General features: G+C 33.6%; 1 protein-coding gene across 1 annotated transcript in view; it reads right to left on the bottom strand.

Moving 5' to 3' along the window:
* TNNI3K (TNNI3 interacting kinase) overlaps positions 1-6287 on the bottom strand; it is a 284808-nt gene extending 278521 nt beyond the window's left edge. The window contains exons 1-2 of the mRNA XM_069478078.1: positions 6183-6287; positions 5474-5582 (exon numbers count right to left, since the gene is read on the bottom strand). Coding sequence (XP_069334179.1) covers positions 5474-5582; positions 6183-6222 — 149 coding nt within the window. The 5' untranslated portion in view covers positions 6223-6287. The remainder of the gene's footprint in view (positions 1-5473; positions 5583-6182) is intronic.
* Between the last annotated feature and the right edge of the window lie 12832 nt (positions 6288-19119).

Below are 19119 nucleotides of genomic sequence, written 5' to 3'. Positions count from 1 at the left end.
TGGGACAATGTGAATTCTTTATTTTCTCTTTGGTTTGAGTTCTTTTTCGTAATTCTTGGGTTTTGTTCGGTTTTGTTGCTAATTGGCACAATAAACTACACAAATATGCCAAACAATACTTTCATTTTATTTTAATTATAAGATGACATTACCCCCTTCAATATTCTACTTGGTACCATGATAGAAAATATCTATTCTTCTTAAATAAGGTCATCCTGCAATGTTTCTGGGGCTATACATTTTGTAATGACTAAATTTCATAGTTGGTTTTAGTTCTGAAAAACATTTTGAGAAATATTTCATTTTCAGGATGAGTATGGTAGAATGCAGCTGGGTTCAGAGGAACTATTCAGAGGGAACATAAACAAAAAGGTACATTCAAAAAGCCTTCTTCAATTTTTTTTCCTCTCATTTTTTTTTATTTCCTCTAAATATTGTGACTGCTTTCTCATGAAACAGAGCATTCTTTGACCATTTTTGTATATTTATTAAACTATCAATTTCAAAGTGAGATAATATCATTATTGACCAAGATATATCTACCCAATGCCAAAATAGATTAAAAATGAGATAGTTTCTTTGGATTATGTTGATAAATTATGAGATTTGAAAATTATAAACTTCTCTGGAATCTCCTCATAGTGTTTCAAATTTCATATTACAGATTAAGCATAGAAAGAATAGGCTTGACAATGAAATTAGCAAAACATAGTTCTAAAGTTTCTTATGACTTAAAAGTATATTGAAACAAAATAGTTTAATTAGAAACCTTTTAAAAGTCACATGTGGAAAGCCATCATGTAAATGGTTTTCAAGGAGTACGGAAGAATAATACATCTTGCCTGAGGGGTGGCTTTTTGAAAATATACTCTTCTATTCCCACCTCCAGGGGCAGTTCTAAATACATGGAATATAGCAAAATTGTGGAGTGGCATAGGGAAAATGAACATTTTTCAAAGATAATTCTGATCCATGCCTCTTTCACCCTCCCAGGTGGAGAACCAAGATCATGATGATTATACATTTTGAAATCAAATAAACATGAGTACAATCCTAGCTCAACCATACAAGTTGTGTAACTTAGTTCAAGTCAGTTTAATTTGATTAGCCTCATTTTCTTCAGGTATAAAATGGCAATTGCAGTACCTACTTCAGAGGGTTGTTAAATTATAATGAGTAGTTTTTAAGTACCATTTTTAAGTCTTTATCATGTGCCAGACACTGTGCTAAAGCACTTTACACATATACCGTTAGGATTATATGAGCTAATGCACGGAAAAATACTTGATAGCATGCCTGGCATATGGTAGGCACTAAGTAATTAGCTTGTTTTTGTTTCAATTGCTATACATGTAGGTATTACAAATACATACAAATATAAATAAGGCTAAATAAGACAAAAAGCTGCCTTTAGTGAATACATACTGGTGGGGAGACAGACCTGAACTGGATAAAGACAACAGCATGTAGTAAGTGGTATTATACTGATAAACATAATGACTAGAGGCAGCACAGAGGAAGAAATATTCAGACAATGGTACTCTAACACACCACTTCTGTTTTTCCATCTCCTTCTGCCTTATCTTTTTCCTTATTTCTGTCTCTCATTTGTCTACCTCAACAAATGCCCAAAGTTATGAGTGAGGGCAGTTTTATAGTAGGAGATGAAAGAACATTCCATTTCCATCCTCCTCCTTTCCCACATCAAGCTCCTATTCCAAAGCTATTAATTGGCATAAGCAAGATTATAATTAAGCTCTTTTTGTCTTATTAAAGTTTAATATTATATTACTCTTTTTATATTGTGGGTAAAAACTATGCCAGGAAGGTTGTGTATTTGAGCTGACAGAATGCATTATGTAGTGGAAAATCTCTTATAATAAATGGAATTACTATCTACTAGGAATGCCATGCAGAAATTTGTCAGCAAATTAAAAAAGAAAAAGAAATAAACCTATATTTACATCAGTGATCCTTCACCTGTGACTCTAGTGTTAAATGTTTCTTTTGGAGCATTCTATACAGCTTTCTTGCTATCTATATGTTTAGAGAAAGGTTGATGTTAAGCAGCATAACACAATTGTTCACCATAGAAGTACTCTTCACATTATATAAGACACAAGTAAAGATGAAAATAAAGAGATTTTAGCATTCATTTAGCACCTAAAATGGCATAGACACTCAAATGTGATTTTATGCAATATTATGTTTAATCTTCCCAACTACCCTTAACATTTTGGTGGATGAACCAATGAGTAAGACCATTTATATTCCTCAGCACACTATTATTTTCTTTCCTGTCATTCATCATTTTATTCCAAAGAAAGAAAATACTTAGAACTCTTCCCTAGAAACAACTGCCTTTCTTTCCAGATGATGCTATCTGCCTGGATGGAATCACAAAGCAGAGTGCTCTATTTTTGTTTGTTTGTTTGTTTTTCTCTCTTGACTCTCTATAGACCACACTAGTTGCTTACTTTCTGTTCCCATCTCTCATCCCTTCACCAACATTACCTCAGGCAAAGAGTTCTCCGTGCAACATGAATATCTTTCTAGAAGCATAGTTTTCAAACTTTAGCAGAGGTATCATTTTTATTATGCATAAGTATTGTCTGGGGAGCTTGTTAAAAATTCAGGTTCCTGGAAGATATCCCCAGAGGTTCTGATTAATTTGATACGGGGTCAAGTCATGGAATCTAAAATTTTAGCAAGTACTGCAGGCTACTTTTTCCTTAGCCCTTGGAAAAACAAGATTCTAAACTGTGGGTAATTCTCTCCTCAGTTTCATTATCATCACTTCTGGCTACTAGGACATTTCTGTATCTTCCTTAATGGTTTTGGCACCAGGCTACTGGTCCTTCTCTCCAAACAAACAAAAAATGCCCCATCATTATTCTTAGAATTTGACATCCATTTTGATAAGCTGTCTAATATTCTGGTCTCAAAATTTTTCAAATCCCTTTCAATTACAACCTTTAAAAGCTATATTTCTTATTTTGCCATCATCTTAAATTGTTCTAACATTTTATATTTATAATTTTGAAAATATCCTCTTTATATAAAATATTTTACCTTTCTTCCTAACTTTTAATAAACTATTTGTTACTCCCATTTTATAGTAAACTTTCTGTCTTTCAAACTGTCCTTATTTATCTAATCAATCCAATGCATGATAACAGAAACTTCCAATTATTCAATGCCTACTATGTGTTGGGCCCTATACTTAGCATTCAATTTATGACATTTTGCACATATCCTGTGAGTTAGTTATCATTCACTTCATTTTACAGATGCAAATGAGGCTCAGGAAGATTAAGAAACATATCCAAGGATATACAGCTTATAAATAGAAGAATCTTGATTTAAAACCACATTTGTATTAATATGACTCTAAAACCCTTCCACTGACCAGCATAGCTTTCTTATTCAACTTAGATAACAAAGTACATTACTTTTTCTTGCCTCCTCTAGACTTTCTATGGTACTCATCCATTCTTGCCTATATACCTCTACTTAACTATGCTTTTTATCTAAAGTGCTTTTCAAAATTAATGAATAAATCAAGACCCAAATCTTCTTTTTGTATTTAGAAATCATCTTGTTTTTCCTTCCATTTATCACTTGTCAATGCCTGTCTTCTTTGAGTGTTATTTATATAGGTGAGTCTCCCTCAACCAAATTGTGAACTCCTGGAGCAAGAAGCAGAGTATAGTAGAAAGAGCTCCATCTATGAAATTAGGCAGAAATTGCTTCTAATCACATCCCAGCATTTACTGACCATATGATCTTGACAATTCACAATGTCTTATCTCTAATCTTTAGTTTATTATCCACCAAAATTAATATTATCCACCACACACAATTATGGTGAGGCTCAAATAATGTCCCATATATGATGTGTCTAGAACATCTTGAATATAGCTGGAAAGCAACAAATCCTGAACCGTAAGCTCTCTGACACTGACCCCTGCCTCCCACCCATAGTACTAATCAGCAAACAGAAGTTAACATTTGTTGTAATTAGTAGAAATGTAGAAAGTAAGCTATCCCAGGGGTTGTCAAAATAGCTGGTAGTTGTTGAAGTGGTATGAGAAAAAACCTACATCTTAAATTCATTTTTAAGTCTAATCCTTAGGATTGGATATGTCTAGTTTAATCTAGCCTTGACATATTTGCACAATACTTTCTAAATTAAAAAATAATAATAAATGAGGATTTTACCTTACAAAGTTGAGGAAAATCTCTTCAGTTTAGTCACATTTCATTCAGCATATTGATTTGAATCAATAGGAGCTAGAGGGCGTATAATTAAGTTTTACATTCATATCTCTTTTCCAACAAAACAAGTATGTATGTATAAATCTACTATACTAAAGTGCTGGTCACATCTCTACAGGAATTTTAAATGTTTTCCCATACCTGAGCACATGATATTTACTTGCAAAAGTCAGCCCAGTGGTATCTCATCATGTCAGTGTTGAGTTCAACATTTTGGGCCAAACAACAGAGAGAATCACCTATCTCCTAAACCTTAAATTGAACACTTGTGAAAGCCTTATTAACTCCATTGACAAATTTTATATAAACTACATTATACATGGATGATTTTATTTGCCAGTTGTGTGAGATTTATATGTTTGGTATATCTAAAATTTCTTTTGAAAAATATAATGTAATTTGATCATTGTTTTAAACTTGTTTCTAAAATAGAGGGAGTTCTTTGCCACGAGTGTGTTATATGAATAACACAGCTGTAAGTGAACGTGGCTAATTGGCTTATATGGAACTTTTTCTTAGGCAGCTAACTTTACTGACTCTCTAAAGCGCATCTAGTTTTTCAGTGTTAGATTCAATTTCTCTGGAAGGTTGTGTATACAAGGGTCCTGCTCCTCTTTTCTGAGCATTTTGTGTCTTTCAAGGTTGTGACACTATCCCAGACTACTTTTCTCTTGTTATTATGGAACAAAACCCACTGAAAGCCAGAAGCCAATATTATATGTTGTTATATGATTGTTCAGGGGCAGAATCATACTCAGTTCCATTAAGGAACAGCCTTTCAATGTCAAAAGACCAGAGGGTTTGTTAAAATTGGACTTACCTTAGCAATTCAAAGAGAACAATATGGCCAATATGCTACTACCATTTGGGAAGAGATGTCTTGCTGTTTGTTGCTGGAATAGTTTACATGAATGATCTAATTCCAGAGAAGATTATTCAGATAAGCAAAGCTTGCATTTAAAGGCCAGCCCCTAGGTTTCCCTGTATTTAAACTTTGGTGATTAGAAAATTCAAGTCGTATTTTAAGAAGGTGAAATGTCTGCACTTTGAGGACCATATCTGTGATCAAGAAGAGATAATCTGACATTCTGAGGCTTAGAACATGACTGTTTTTTTTAAATATAGAGATTTATCTAAAAATAAGGTGGATAATGAAGACACTTATACAAAGAAATAATAACTCTTACAACTTTACCCAAATATATGCCTTAGTTCTGTAAGTTCTTTTTCCTTGATCTGCAGGTCATCTTCTAATCTTTCTATTATAATAACATAAGATTCACTGACTTTCTTCTTCCATTCATCTAGCAAAGAAAAACAAATGGGATTGATTCATAGTTTTGTGTTTTAAAAAATGTAGACACAGATCATAACATACAAGTAATCAAAACTCCTTTTATTAATTCTGGATTCTACCATACTTAAATTACTGATTGTGAGTTTAAAATGAAGATGTTTATCTTTAAAATGAAATCATATTGAATTATAGTAATTAAGAACACATTTGATATTGGATAATATATTTACATGGAAGAATATATTTGACTTATTTCATTTGATTTTATTGCATTTTAATTATAGCAATATCTAGTTGCAAGACAATTTTTAGTTTTTGAATACTAGATACTTGAGATATAATTCTAAAATCCCTATATTCAGCAGTATTCTAAATTATTTTCTATAAAATTATACCAAGGAACTAAAATAATATTTTTGTAAGAAATTCTCTGTTTCTTATAAGGATCGTTCACAGAAAAATGATTTGAATTCAGAGTCTTCCCAACACTGTCATATAATATGCTGTCTTATCCTCTGTACATAAATTAACACACATTCCAATGAGTTGTTAATTATCAGTAACTATAATTGAACCATATTACATTTAAGAAAATAAGAATAATTACCAGTACAAGTTTGGGTTGGTCTAGATTTATAATTTCCCATTTGTTAGAAGTGTCTTATTTTCTTCAGTGCAGTTATTCAGGTTACAAGATTCCAAGTTCAAGCGCAGTGACCGTCCAGTTGAAAATACTTTGATAGTCTGGCTAAAAATAAGCCAACTGCCAAATGGAATGTCATGCCACAATGACAGAGAACAAAATAATGTGTGCTTTCAAGGGGAAGTATTAAAGGGAACCAATCAGCCTATTTAAAAGAGCAGTATCAAAAAAAATAAATAGCCAATGTTTCAATAGGATTATTTGCTTTTGTCAATCGATTACCCACACATATCTTCATGGGCCATTCTTTGATAAATCTAAAAAGTGATTCAGTTACATCTGAAGTTCACAAAAGAGCTATTAAAACTACCTAGATCTTCTTTCGGGATCATTTTCTCCTGAGCCAAAATAATGGCAATTAGAAAGAGTGACTGGTGATAGAATTTGTCTATGTAAATAAATAACGGACATTTTCTTCTACAATTCTTATAGTTTCACACCTTAGGTTTAAGTCTGTTATCCACCGTGAGTTGATTTTTGTGAGAGGTGAAAGGTGAGGATCCTGTTTCAATCTTCTACATGTGGCTATGCAGTTTTCCCCGCACCATTTATTGAATAAGGATTCTTTTCCTCAGTGTATGTTTTTGTCTGCTTTGTCAAAGATTAGATGACTATATGAGGATGGTTTTATATCTGGGTTCTTAGTGCTGGTGGGACTGCAAACTAGTACAACCTCTGTGGAAAGTAATATGGAGATACCTCAAAGAGATACAAGTAGAACTACCACTTGATCCACCAATCCCATTACTGGGCATCTACCCAAAAGAACCAAAGACATTCTATAAAAAAGACATCTGCACTAGAATGTTTATAGCAGCACAACGCACAATTGCAAAGATATGGGAACAACCCAGGTGCCCACCAATATATGAGTGGATAAATAAAATGTGGTATATGTATACCATGGAGTTCTACTTAGCCACAAAAAACAATGGTGATCTAGCATCTCTTGTATTATCCTGGATACAGCTGGAACCCATTCTACTAAGTGAAGTATCCCAAGAATGGGAAAAAAAGCACCACATGTACTCACCATCAAATTGGTATTAACTGATCAACACTTAAGTGCACATATAGTAGTAATATTCATCGGGTGTTGGGCAGATGGGAGAGGGGAGGAGGGGATGGGAATATACACACCTAATGGATGCGGTGAGCACCGTCTTGGGGATGGACACGTTTGAAGCTCTGACTCGGGTGGGGCAAAGGCAATATATGTAACCTAAACATTTGTATTCCCGGAATATGCTGAAATAAAAAAATAAAAATAATAATAAATAAATAAATTATGGAAACTCATATCCTATGGTGTGCAACTAATAGAAATGAATAGCAGGTTTTGCCTACATAAGATCAACAAAATTATGTTTGTAGTAAGAAATTCTCAACATAGACCATCATTAATTTACACTGCTTGATTATTCTGACCATAAGAATAATAGATAAGAATTTAAGACATTAATTTCTACATATAGAAATTCATAAAATAAATGACAAAAAGAATAAGATTAACAAGATTGAATTCTTGCTGTGTCAGACACTAGTCTAAGCACTTTATGTATATTAGTCATTTATGTCTCCTACAATCCTGCAAGGTAGATATTATTCTCATATTGCAGATGAGAAAATCCAGAGTTGGTAGTAGGTGGTGGAGTATGGAATCAATTATGACTATATGACTCTAACATCCAAACTAGACATTATTATTGATATGTCTCCTATATTTTCTCTTCAATTCATCTTTAGTGACGTTTCTCTTTATATATGCATATTTCTATTGATACAAAAAACTCAAGGTATGATGCAGAATAAATGGAAAACACAGAAAGAAAAGTTACCAAATTTTTAAATGTATATTTCTTTTAGATAATCTTAGTATACCTAGAAGGAATACATTTCAATCTTGAGATTCACATCCAGAGGACATAGTTTTCATTTAATATGTATAGATGTCATATTTATGAGCATTGAATGTTCCAACAACACTCCCTTTTTGAAGTGAATGTTTAGACAAATTTAAGATTCCCCACACCCTTTTCTCAGCAAAGGTAATCCAAGTTCCAGAAGAGAGGATTATATTATGGGTAAAAACTATACCAGGAAGGTTATGTATTTGAGCTGACAGAGCAATGGTGCATTATGTAGTGGAAAATGTTTTATAATAAATGTAAGTATCATACTTACCTGATATATTATGTTCTACAAATAAAAGTTATCTCTTATATTATCTTGCATTGTGTTACCAATTTCCTGTTTGGGACACAAATCTGCCACACTACTTTTTAGAATTTTTCGTGTTGATTTTCAAAAATATTTTTATTTTCTCAAAAAACTTGCCTTTTACAAATGAATGCCTTGGGTTTCTATGCTACCATTTATGTTATGAGTTTGAAAATTCAATCAGCGACTCAGTTGTATTCTCGCACACCCTGAAGCATTACATTTTGCTGAATAAAAAGGGGAAGGAGAAGAGAGCAATATACGAAATGCAGGAAGTATTAATCTCAATGATTACCTACAATATTAACTATTATTGAACTATAACAATTTCCCAGTTTTACAGAAACAATATCTGTATATAAGCCCCTTTTATATATCTATAGTATGTTTTTTTTCTTTTACATTTGCTTATTTGTTTTTTCACTAAAAAATGTCAGGATATGTTTAGTAAATACCTTATTTCTTCAATTATTCCTTTTTGACTAAGCTTCATTTTCTATTGAATTAAATCTAGTTTATTAAAACTAAATTTAGTTTTAATGTCTCCATCACTTCAACTGATTTATTGCACCACTACTGTACATACATAGCTATGTTGTAATTCTCCTGCAATGAGCCTATTTACATTCTTTCTGAGTTACTTTGTTTTGAGTTCATAAGATTTCTTTATCTCAATACATTAATTTTTTTAAGTGTCTGCTGTTTACATTTTAGAATGGTTTCTTTGTAAGTATTTAAAAGGATGATTTCAAGTTAAAAAAGATAAAAATTGGCCTTGGCACCTCTACCTTTATGGTTCCAACAGAGAAATTATAAACAACATGTATACCATGAAATCAAAGTGATGCACCTAGAACAATTTTTATCACATTGATAAGTGTGAATTAATTTATACTTAAAACCTAGATCATTCTTTCACTGAATATGAGCTCTTATATTCTCAAGTTTGGGGGAAGCCTACATTTTTGATGTGTTGCACCTAGTTAACAAACAATTAAGAGAATCATTGCTTTAAAAATAAGAAGCCAGAATTACTAGTTGATTTATATTTAGTTTTTTTCTTTCTTTAATATGCATTAAATGATTTATATTGAAATAAAGTCATTTAAAGAGAAATTGGGCATTGCTGAGGATGCCTACAACTATTCAAGTTTACAAAATCATTTGATTAATTTCCTTTTAAACAAGATATTTCTACATTTAAACAAGCACAATTAGTAAGATTCTTATTTATCAAACAAGTTTCCATTTTTCCACTAAAATATCTAAATTTATAGTTTGTTAGATGAAACTAAAAATCACCATCATGAATCTGAACATTGTAGAGGTAATATTCAGATTAATCCTCAAAAGTGCATAGGACTTGAGAATATATCATAATGAAAATAAATGTGAAGAAATTAATATTCCAGCAATTTAAACAGATGTTCTCAGTATCTGCCAAAATATATGAAAGAAAAAAAATCGATGTTGCTATTTTTGTTTCCGATATAGTACAACAGCAAATGCAAAGATCTTAATCTTTTCTATGACTTTCTTTCTTGGTGGGTGAAAATGAAGTAAAGTTTATTAAAGAATATAAATTAAACAGGCACAAGAGTCACGTATCTGTTATTGGCTAAAACTTATTTTCCAAATTGATAAGAGTTCTTTCATTGTCAGTTCAATTCTTCATTGATAGACTGATTCATTCATCCATTCAACAAGCATGTGTACCAGGCACTTCAAAGATCCCACAGAACAAGGGATAGACAAGTAAACAGGAAAGTGCAATACCGTACTTGAACAGAGACATACATGATTGGTAACAACAAGAAGGTCCATCCAATAAAGCTGAGATTCCAATCAGAAACAGTTTCTTTGAGGCATTAGAACCATCAGAATACTCTAAACTTCATGACTCAGGCCACTTCCATTCTTCCTTCATTCTTCTTTCTCTCCTCCTAAGAGTCAGTTGACCTGCTAAAAAAATGACATTGTGCTATAATTATAGTTCAATTAAAAACAAATTATTGATTGGGAAAATAACATTTCCATGCCTGAAGTTTCTAATTAATAAAACAAACAAACAAATAAACAAACAAACAAAAAAAAAGATGGGTGAGGAAAACAAAAATAATTTGTTCTACTTATATTTAGTTTTGTTTTCATTTACCAATTACTCACACATGGCTGTCCCTCAAAGTAAAAAGAAAATTAATTTAATATAGGTAGGACAAATTATTTAAAGGTTCAAAAAGTGGTACTGTGTAACGTGTAGCTGTTAGAGAATCCATAAACATGTATGTAGCTAACCTTATGTAGCTAAACTAGACAAACAGTTTTCATTTGGAGCTCCTCTGTTGATTTGACAACTATTTCCCTGTTGCGTGGTGAAGCAGACTCCAATGCTAGAAAAAACCATAAGCTTCTGGATCTGCTAAAGTATTCTATGGCCCCAAACGATTGAGAAATCAGTCATGTCAGTTCTTCAACTTGGAGAAATTCTAAGCCTGCATCTTTTCAAATTTTGAAGGCCTTGAGACATAAGAGCATTGTCAAAGCATCACACCTCTGCATTTATATGTATGATCCTTGAGATAGTCTGCTAAGCGATTGCATAGGACCAGTTCTTTGCTTAGTACCCCCAAAGCAGAGAGAGTCTCAGTAAGCAATTTGTCCAAACAATTACCACTATAATATAATATAATATAATGGTAAGATAGAGACATTACTCTATTATCTCTGAAGTTATATCTTCTCCTTATGTCTTCTCAATGGCAGAATGATGATCAGGTTATCATACCACAGACATTTTGACCTCCCTCCCACCATCCTTTATATCAGTGGCAGAAATGGCATTAGCCTTTTGTTGTACTCAAAAGTTCATGATATTTTTTCCATTCACATTGTACAGCTTAGCACTCCACCAATCAGAACTGACTTTGACTCAATTGTATAGTTTCTATCTATGTAATACTTTAGCTGTAGAATTAGGCTGACTCCCACCACAGTTGAAATTTCATACATATAAACTTGAATGTCCTGCATAAAAATTAAAAGGAGTTAGTATAACATTCTCTAAATGTTCCTTTAATTATCCCATTAAATTTTCCTAGAGATCATAAGTGAATAGGCATCATATTTTCACCCATGAGGAAGGATTATTTTTTTCTTCAAGTTCCAAAGGCTTTTTTGCAACTTTTATCAAACCATTTCAGACTCAAATTGCCCAGTGGCCCTTAGTGTTCGTGTTAATACATCTTGACTTTTTTTATCCGCAGTATTACGGGGGTACACACATTTTGGTTACATAATTTGCTTTTATACAGGTTGAGTCAAAATTATAAGTGTGCTTTTCACCCAGTTAGTGTGTATTGTACCCCTTAGGTATGAATTTATCCATCCCCCCTCCTCCCTCCCACTTACTTGATTTCCCTTGAGTTTTACTTCCATATGTGCACATAAATGTTGATGGATTAGTTCCTTAATGCAGATCACAGTGAGTTAATGGTGGTGCTGCGAAAAGAGCTAAAATGCTCTCCAACTTTGCCCTTTTTTGAGCCTTATGCTTAACTAGAAATTATATTTTGTTTTCATTTACTAAAAAACTTTGAAGAATGTTTTACTGTTTTAGCTAATGTCTGACTGTGGGCTATAAAATATGCATTTGTATGAGTATTTTGGTTATTGCTGATGTTATTTGTCTACTAAGAGCCATGAAACAAAAGGTTTATGCAGTGTAGCTAACTCCATAAACACATTCTTTTAGCTCTTTAAATCAGACCGATATAATAATATCACGTGCAATGTCATCTCTATACTGTATCAGTAAAAAAGCCAACTGCATACTGAATTTTTAGTTCAGCACAGATGATGATAAATTCTTATAAAGACAAAGGGTAACTACTCATGTCTAAAGAAAAACATTTTCCAGAAATATGTGTTTTAAAGGGAATATAAAATATAGGATTAAATAGTAAAGTTTTCAAATTAATATAGTTTTTTTCAGGTTCAAAGTAAAAAAGCTTCTGTACAATATTTGTACTATTTTAATTCACTTGTGAAGTTTCTCTATTCCAGTTCTCTCTTGCTTCAATTCCACACAGTTCGATATGAGCTGCTTACCGTTAAGCAAAGCTATCACATGAATCACTGTTTTTCTATAGTGTTTTATTAGGAAATGATCTGTGGGGAGACACTGATTTTTTTTGTTTGTTTGTTTCCCTATTCCTTACTCATCAAAGTCTAGAGTCAGCTTTGTCACTTGGTAACCAAATATTAGACTATTACTCCCATCTCTTTCTCTCTCTCTTTTACACACACACACACACACACACACACACACCCCACCCACCCCACTACCTCTCCTTTTCTCTGAAAGAGATTATTGATCTTAATTTGGTCAGAGTTTTAATTTCTCAAAAGGTATCTGCACACTTATATAAAAAACTATAAATTAATTTAAAGTTTAGACCTTTTCCCAAGCCACTCTTACTTTCAAACACTGCACTTCATCCTGGGCGTTTTTTAGACCCTCCTGTGCACCAGGCACTCTTGCCTCCCAATCTGCATATGTGCTATTCTCAATGCCAAAATACACTCCCCTCCATACCCTGTCTCCTCTCACCTCCTACAAAAACAGGCCAATTTAAACTCTTCCCTCAGTCTCAGTGTAAATGTCACTTTCCCTGAGAGACCTTGCCTGATACTGTAGCTTTTGTTGGCCCCTTCTGCTGACTGTTCCAATGACACACTATACTTCCTTATTGTGGCTCTAGTCACAGATTATTGTAATAATATTTTTTCTATCTTACCATCAACTAAACCGGAAGAACCTGGAGAACAAAGATTGAAATATCCCTAGTGCCTATCAAAGACCCTGGCACATAATTAAACTTCAATATATATTTGATAATTTGAAGTCAGAGAGTATATAACTGTGATCTGATTTATCCATTCTAAACAATGACCTTATTTTTGAAAGAATTTTGCAGATTCACTTTCTAATTTAAAAAATAAACATTTAGCATACTTTTTGTGTGGTTATGTTTACTCTGACTTCCTCTGTAAGAGATTTAAAGTGGTTTATCATCTCTATAGCAAGTATTATGCTCGATGCTGAGTTGTCTACTCCATCATGTGCTTTATATGATGAGGACTATAAGGGCTGAGGATCAGGATGTTTACCTTATCTGCCCTTTTTCTTTTTGCATGATCATTACATTCCATAACCATAACATCCATTATAAAAATATACCATCTATTAGTACTACCCCCTCCACCAATGTAACATCCCCTCTACTAATAAAAATATACCATCACTAGGGAAAATGTTGAATAATAAGTCAATGAAATAATACAAAATTATAGTTTATATTTCATATAAAAAAGAATAGTGGACTGATTTTTAAATGCCAAATAAAATATACAAATCATAATCACCAAGACATTGAAGAACTAAAAACAATAAAGTTGTATACACAAGCCATTTTAGAGAAAAGCTTGAACTCAGAAATATAAGTGGAATATGGAATAAGTTTTTTTCCTGAGGAATTTGCCAAAAAAACACATTTGGACTTAGGTTCCAACACATTAGAGTGCAGTCCAGGGCTCCTCCTCAGGTTGGGGATTCTTAGAGGGGATCTTTGACATATTAACCTGAAACCCCCCCAAATTTGCCTTCAAGTAAGGATCAACTAGAAGTAAACCTGTCATCCTTTATTTCAAACCAAATGAATTGTAAAACAGGCTGCCCTGCTGTTAAGCAGAACAAAAAGAAATAAAAGTAAAACAAGGTCCTTGGGTAATTATGGCCATAAATATGCTCACTATGGATTTGCCCCCCAGGCAGCAGTCCCCAACCTTTTTGGAGCCAGGGACCAGTTTCATGGAGGACAATTTAGACAATTTTTAGGGTGGGCAGGGGGATGGGGGCAGTGGTGTTGCTGAGCTCAGGCGGTGATGCCAGAGATGGGAAATGGCAGCGACTGTAAATACAGAAGCAGATTTTCTCTGTGTGCCCCTGACCTTCCTAAGTTTCATTTAGGAGGGGTGGGGGAGGGTGGGAGGAGGAGCTCTGCGGCCCTGTCCCACCTAACAGGCCACAGACGGGTACTGGTCCTTGGCATGGGGGTTGGGGACTGCAGCCCTAGTATACAGAGCCTGGTGGGCCAGAGAACTTCAGTTTTGTACGTACATAGCCAGAGGCTGATCTCAAGTACCAAGGCCTCTCTGGTCTCCTGATAGAAGCAAATGTAAAGCCTTTGTTGGAGAGTCCATTTTAGGCCATGGGAAACCTTTACAGATACTTTGGGAAGGACAATGACCAACAAACAATCAAAGTTAATCAGATATACGAGAAAGAATAGCAACATGACCTGAAAAATAAGCATCAGAAGCAGACCCACACCGACCTCAGATAGTGGAATTATCAGATACTGTTTAAGAAACACCAGTGCTTACTTACCACATTTGAAGGAAAGAAAGAGAGAGAAATGGCAATGATATATTTCCAGAGGATAGGAAACTTTAAACAGTGACATAGAAAATTTAAATAAAAGGAAAACTCTATGACTTAAAAAATAAGAAAAAATATTATTTATTCTCTCCCAAATTATGTTGGAGAAGAAACATTCAATGGTTAAATTATGTTTTCATTTCAAATTCACATTGGTGATTTCAACCTGAAGAAAAAAATATATACCCTCAAAATATATTGATTAACTTAATGAAAAATGGTTAACATTTTGTGTTATACATTTGAATTTTCAGAGACCTAAGCAAATTATTAAAAAATCATGTTTGCAAAGTTAAATTCTCTTTTTTTCCAAATACTAGCCATTCTTGCTGAACCTTCTTATTTCAGATTCCTGATATTTCAGAGACTAATAGAAAATAACTATATTTATTTTGCTGTTTGTAATTCTCAAGTACAAAGCTGGAATCAAAGCTCAATGCAAAATATGATTAGTATTGAACATCTGTAATTCCTTGACTCTTTCTGAAACAAACTTATTAGGAGTCTCTGCTATGATGGTGGTATATTTTGTGTACTTCTTGGAATAAATAATGTACAGGAATCATTCAAATGCATATTCATTGGGAAGCCATCTGGTTTTATGTGAATTTATGAATATTTTAGCTTGCTCAGCTAGTCAAAAGTAAAATCTGGCACTAGAGATTATCATGTAGATTTATAACAGTATTATAAAAAATTGTTTCTATAAATCAATGATTGACACATTTACTATAGTTTCTTCATGGATTGAGTCCACTTAAAATATGTGTAATATTGCATGATTAGTTTAGAAATCATAATTCAACTTGAATTAGAACATACAATGTTTTATTAGTTTCATATAAAAAGGGAATCTTGACATTGGGTTGGACTTTATAGATTATTAGGGTAGACACTGTGATGTGGTACTCAAATCCTTCTTCAATGAAGAGCTTGTTACTTCAGCTACTGGGAGTGCTGTCAGCCCCTTTCACCGATTGCCTCAATCACAGAGACCTATCTTGTCCATGGTACTCCTTTCCCAGGTTCCCATATCAATTAGGCACCTGAGAAAGCATGGTTGATATGTTGTATAAATCCTGTCCACTCATGTCCAACTCGGGACAACAATGAAGTACCATTCTAATATCAGAACTCCTCTTAGGATCAGTCAATTAAGGCTGTCATTGGGCTTGAATCTCAACTTCTTTCTTCTGCTCACTCTTGCTCTGTCCCGTTTCTTATACAAGTATTTATCCTAAAGGCACTCGTTAAGAAATATTTTGCATTCTAAACTGCATCTCAAATTCCACTTTCCAGGAAACCCTGCCTGCAGCCATAATGTAATGCTATCTCTTAGCTAAAACAAGAACTTCTTGGAAAAACTCTTAGTAAGCGGTCTTTAAGTCTCTTAGCTTAAACAATCTGGTATTAAGAAGCTTATTATCTCATAAGGAAACCTATTCTATTATTGAGCAACGTTTTTTATAATGTGTATAAATTTTCTTCTTTGCAAGATCTGGAACAACATAAAACCAACTTCATCATTCTGTTGGTTTCTTCATTAATTAATTAAATAAAATTCAGACACATGTTCATAATTTATAGGACAATTATATTTTTAACAGTTTTGAGGGTTACATTTTGATAATTAGAAATATAGATTTGAGAATTGATAGCACATACATGCTATGACAACAGATGATATCCCAAAGGAGTGAATGTGGGTAGAAAATTCTAAACACAAAGACCTTGATCTTCTAGTGATAAGAGGTAAGGATGATGAGGAGAAATCAGTTAAAGAGACTTAAAAAGAACGACCAAAGAGTTAGGAAAAGAACCAGTTACGTAGGGTTGCTTGAAGCCAAGTAAAGAATGCACGTCAAAGAAGAGATCAGTTGAGGCAAATGCTGCTGAAAGGGCATAAAAAAAAAGAATGTCCACTGGATTTAGCAAAACAGATCTTCAAAAGAACAAGTTCAGGGACACAGTGGTGGTGGAGAGGGGGGCTAAAAGCTGGAATTGGGTTGAAGAATGAATGGAAGGATAGGAACTGGAAAATGAAAGGACAGATAATACATTACAGGAATTTTAGCATAAAGAGAGCAAAGACAGTAATATTTGAAGGAAGTGGAGTCAAGAGGTTTTTTTTTGTTTTTTAATTGGAAAAATAACAGAGTATTTGTGTGCTGTTGAGAATTTCCCTCCAGTAAAGGAAACTAATGATACAAGAAAAAAAGAGAGAATTGCTGAAGTGGTATCTTTGTTGATAAGAATGTAAAGTTACAAAGAAATTGCCACATTTCAATGGCCATTATTTTTAAATTATGGTGTTTTGGAAAACTCAAAATATATACTCATTTGAGGATAAGCAAACTCAGGAATCATCTAGCGTATTCCTAGAACCCACTTCAGAAATTGTATCCTTCCTGGAGCACGGTATACTGCAGCAAAGACAGAGACAAGACTATAGAGTTTTATGGCATATTCTTACATCACAGGAGTAGGCAACAAAATGTTTCAAACTCAGTTGATAAGAGTAAGCTTTCATAGTTTTTGTGGACTAAAGTTATCTTCATATGACATTATTCATAGTGTTAAGTTCAGCTTAAGGTCCGGCCATCACTATAGGAATCATCATCCAATAACAAGCAGCAGAGGCTACTACAGAGAAAAGGGTTGTAAAATGATTTGTGACCAATCAGCCACTAGTAACAGAGGCACTTTTGAGTTGTTCTTCTCCCTTATATCCAACTTTCAAAGTTAAAGAAAGCAGCTGTGTAACAAGGAGCTAAAACCTTCTAATAAAAATGGATCTTGATAATAAAGAGCCCTTTGATTCTGTCCAATATCCTGGTGAGTCTGGATATGCGAAGATCAGCCCACTGTTTGAAATAGGGTCTTGAGAGAGCAGAACTGGGCAACATATTAGAATGAGAAACATACAAGTTCCCAGAGATAATCTAGATGGTGTGCACATATACAGTGAGGGGAGAGGGGTCGGTCAGGGAAGGAGAAAAAGAGTTGCCAGAGATAAATTTTGATTATAACAAAATAGTGAAGAAATTCTTGGTGATGAGACATCAAACAATTTCTAAGAACAACTATTATTCAATGTTGTGTTTTCATTGCTCTTATGTCCTTCTATTAACTTCTACCCTTTCCTCCATAGCCCCAATTAGTCAGAGAATTTGCTACACATACAAATTGTGTGAGAAGGGCTTTTTTTTTTTTTTCCTAGAGGGAGTGGGGTGATTTGGTAGGTGTGGGAAAGAGGAAAATTTGAGACTAAGTGAAAAATAGGCATTTAACTCATAGACTTGTGAGAAAAATCACATACAAACCCAAACAGAACTAACTCATCAGAAATGGAAGCTTACAGCCAAAGGATATTGTGAAGATACATGAGTTCCAGGAATTTCACAGACATTTGGGAAAAGTTTTGGACGTCTACAGCATTTGGAATAGAGCTGGAGCAATGTTGCTTACATCTAAAGGGGAAGCAAAATTTCAGATGACATCTGATTACAAATAATAAATATGAAAAAGGTAAAATAAAAACAACAAAAAACAATGATGTGTGTGGTAAAGAGATTGCAAACTATCACCAGCAAAACCTTAAGAAAAAAAAAAACTATAGAATGTTAGGAAGTATTATAGTATGAATCATCATCCTAAAAGGTAGTCTTCATGGGAACAAAATGGGATATAAAAACAGACTGAATCAGTGAAGCAAGGTTGAGATGGCCACAATATTGCGTTTCCTTTCGATGCCCAATAAAACTCAATGCCATTGTTTTAAAATATATTTCTATTGCAGTCTTTCTGCAACTTTGCCTTCATGCACAATTAGAAATATCAGATAACAGTTTGATATTACTGCATATAAGAAAGGGTTATGTAATTGAAAAATAAAGCCTACTGCATTAGCTTCGCAAATAGTAGTAGCTCAGTAGGAGTTGAGAGAATTAGATGGATTTTGGTTGTGTTTTTAATGTATAGACTGCACTTTCTGAAGAATTGGATAAAAAAGATGAAGCAAAATATCTGAGGAGACATGGATGATTTCTAGGTTTTTTCCTTGAGCAATCTGGTAGATGGTTGGGTCATTTATCTAGATGGAAAAGATCATCTAGATAAACA

Source organism: Eulemur rufifrons, chromosome 8, assembly GCF_041146395.1.
Source record: "Eulemur rufifrons isolate Redbay chromosome 8, OSU_ERuf_1, whole genome shotgun sequence".
In the NCBI taxonomy this organism is placed as follows: Eukaryota; Metazoa; Chordata; class Mammalia; order Primates; family Lemuridae; genus Eulemur; species Eulemur rufifrons.
This window is presented reverse-complemented; position numbering and strand designations above follow the sequence as displayed.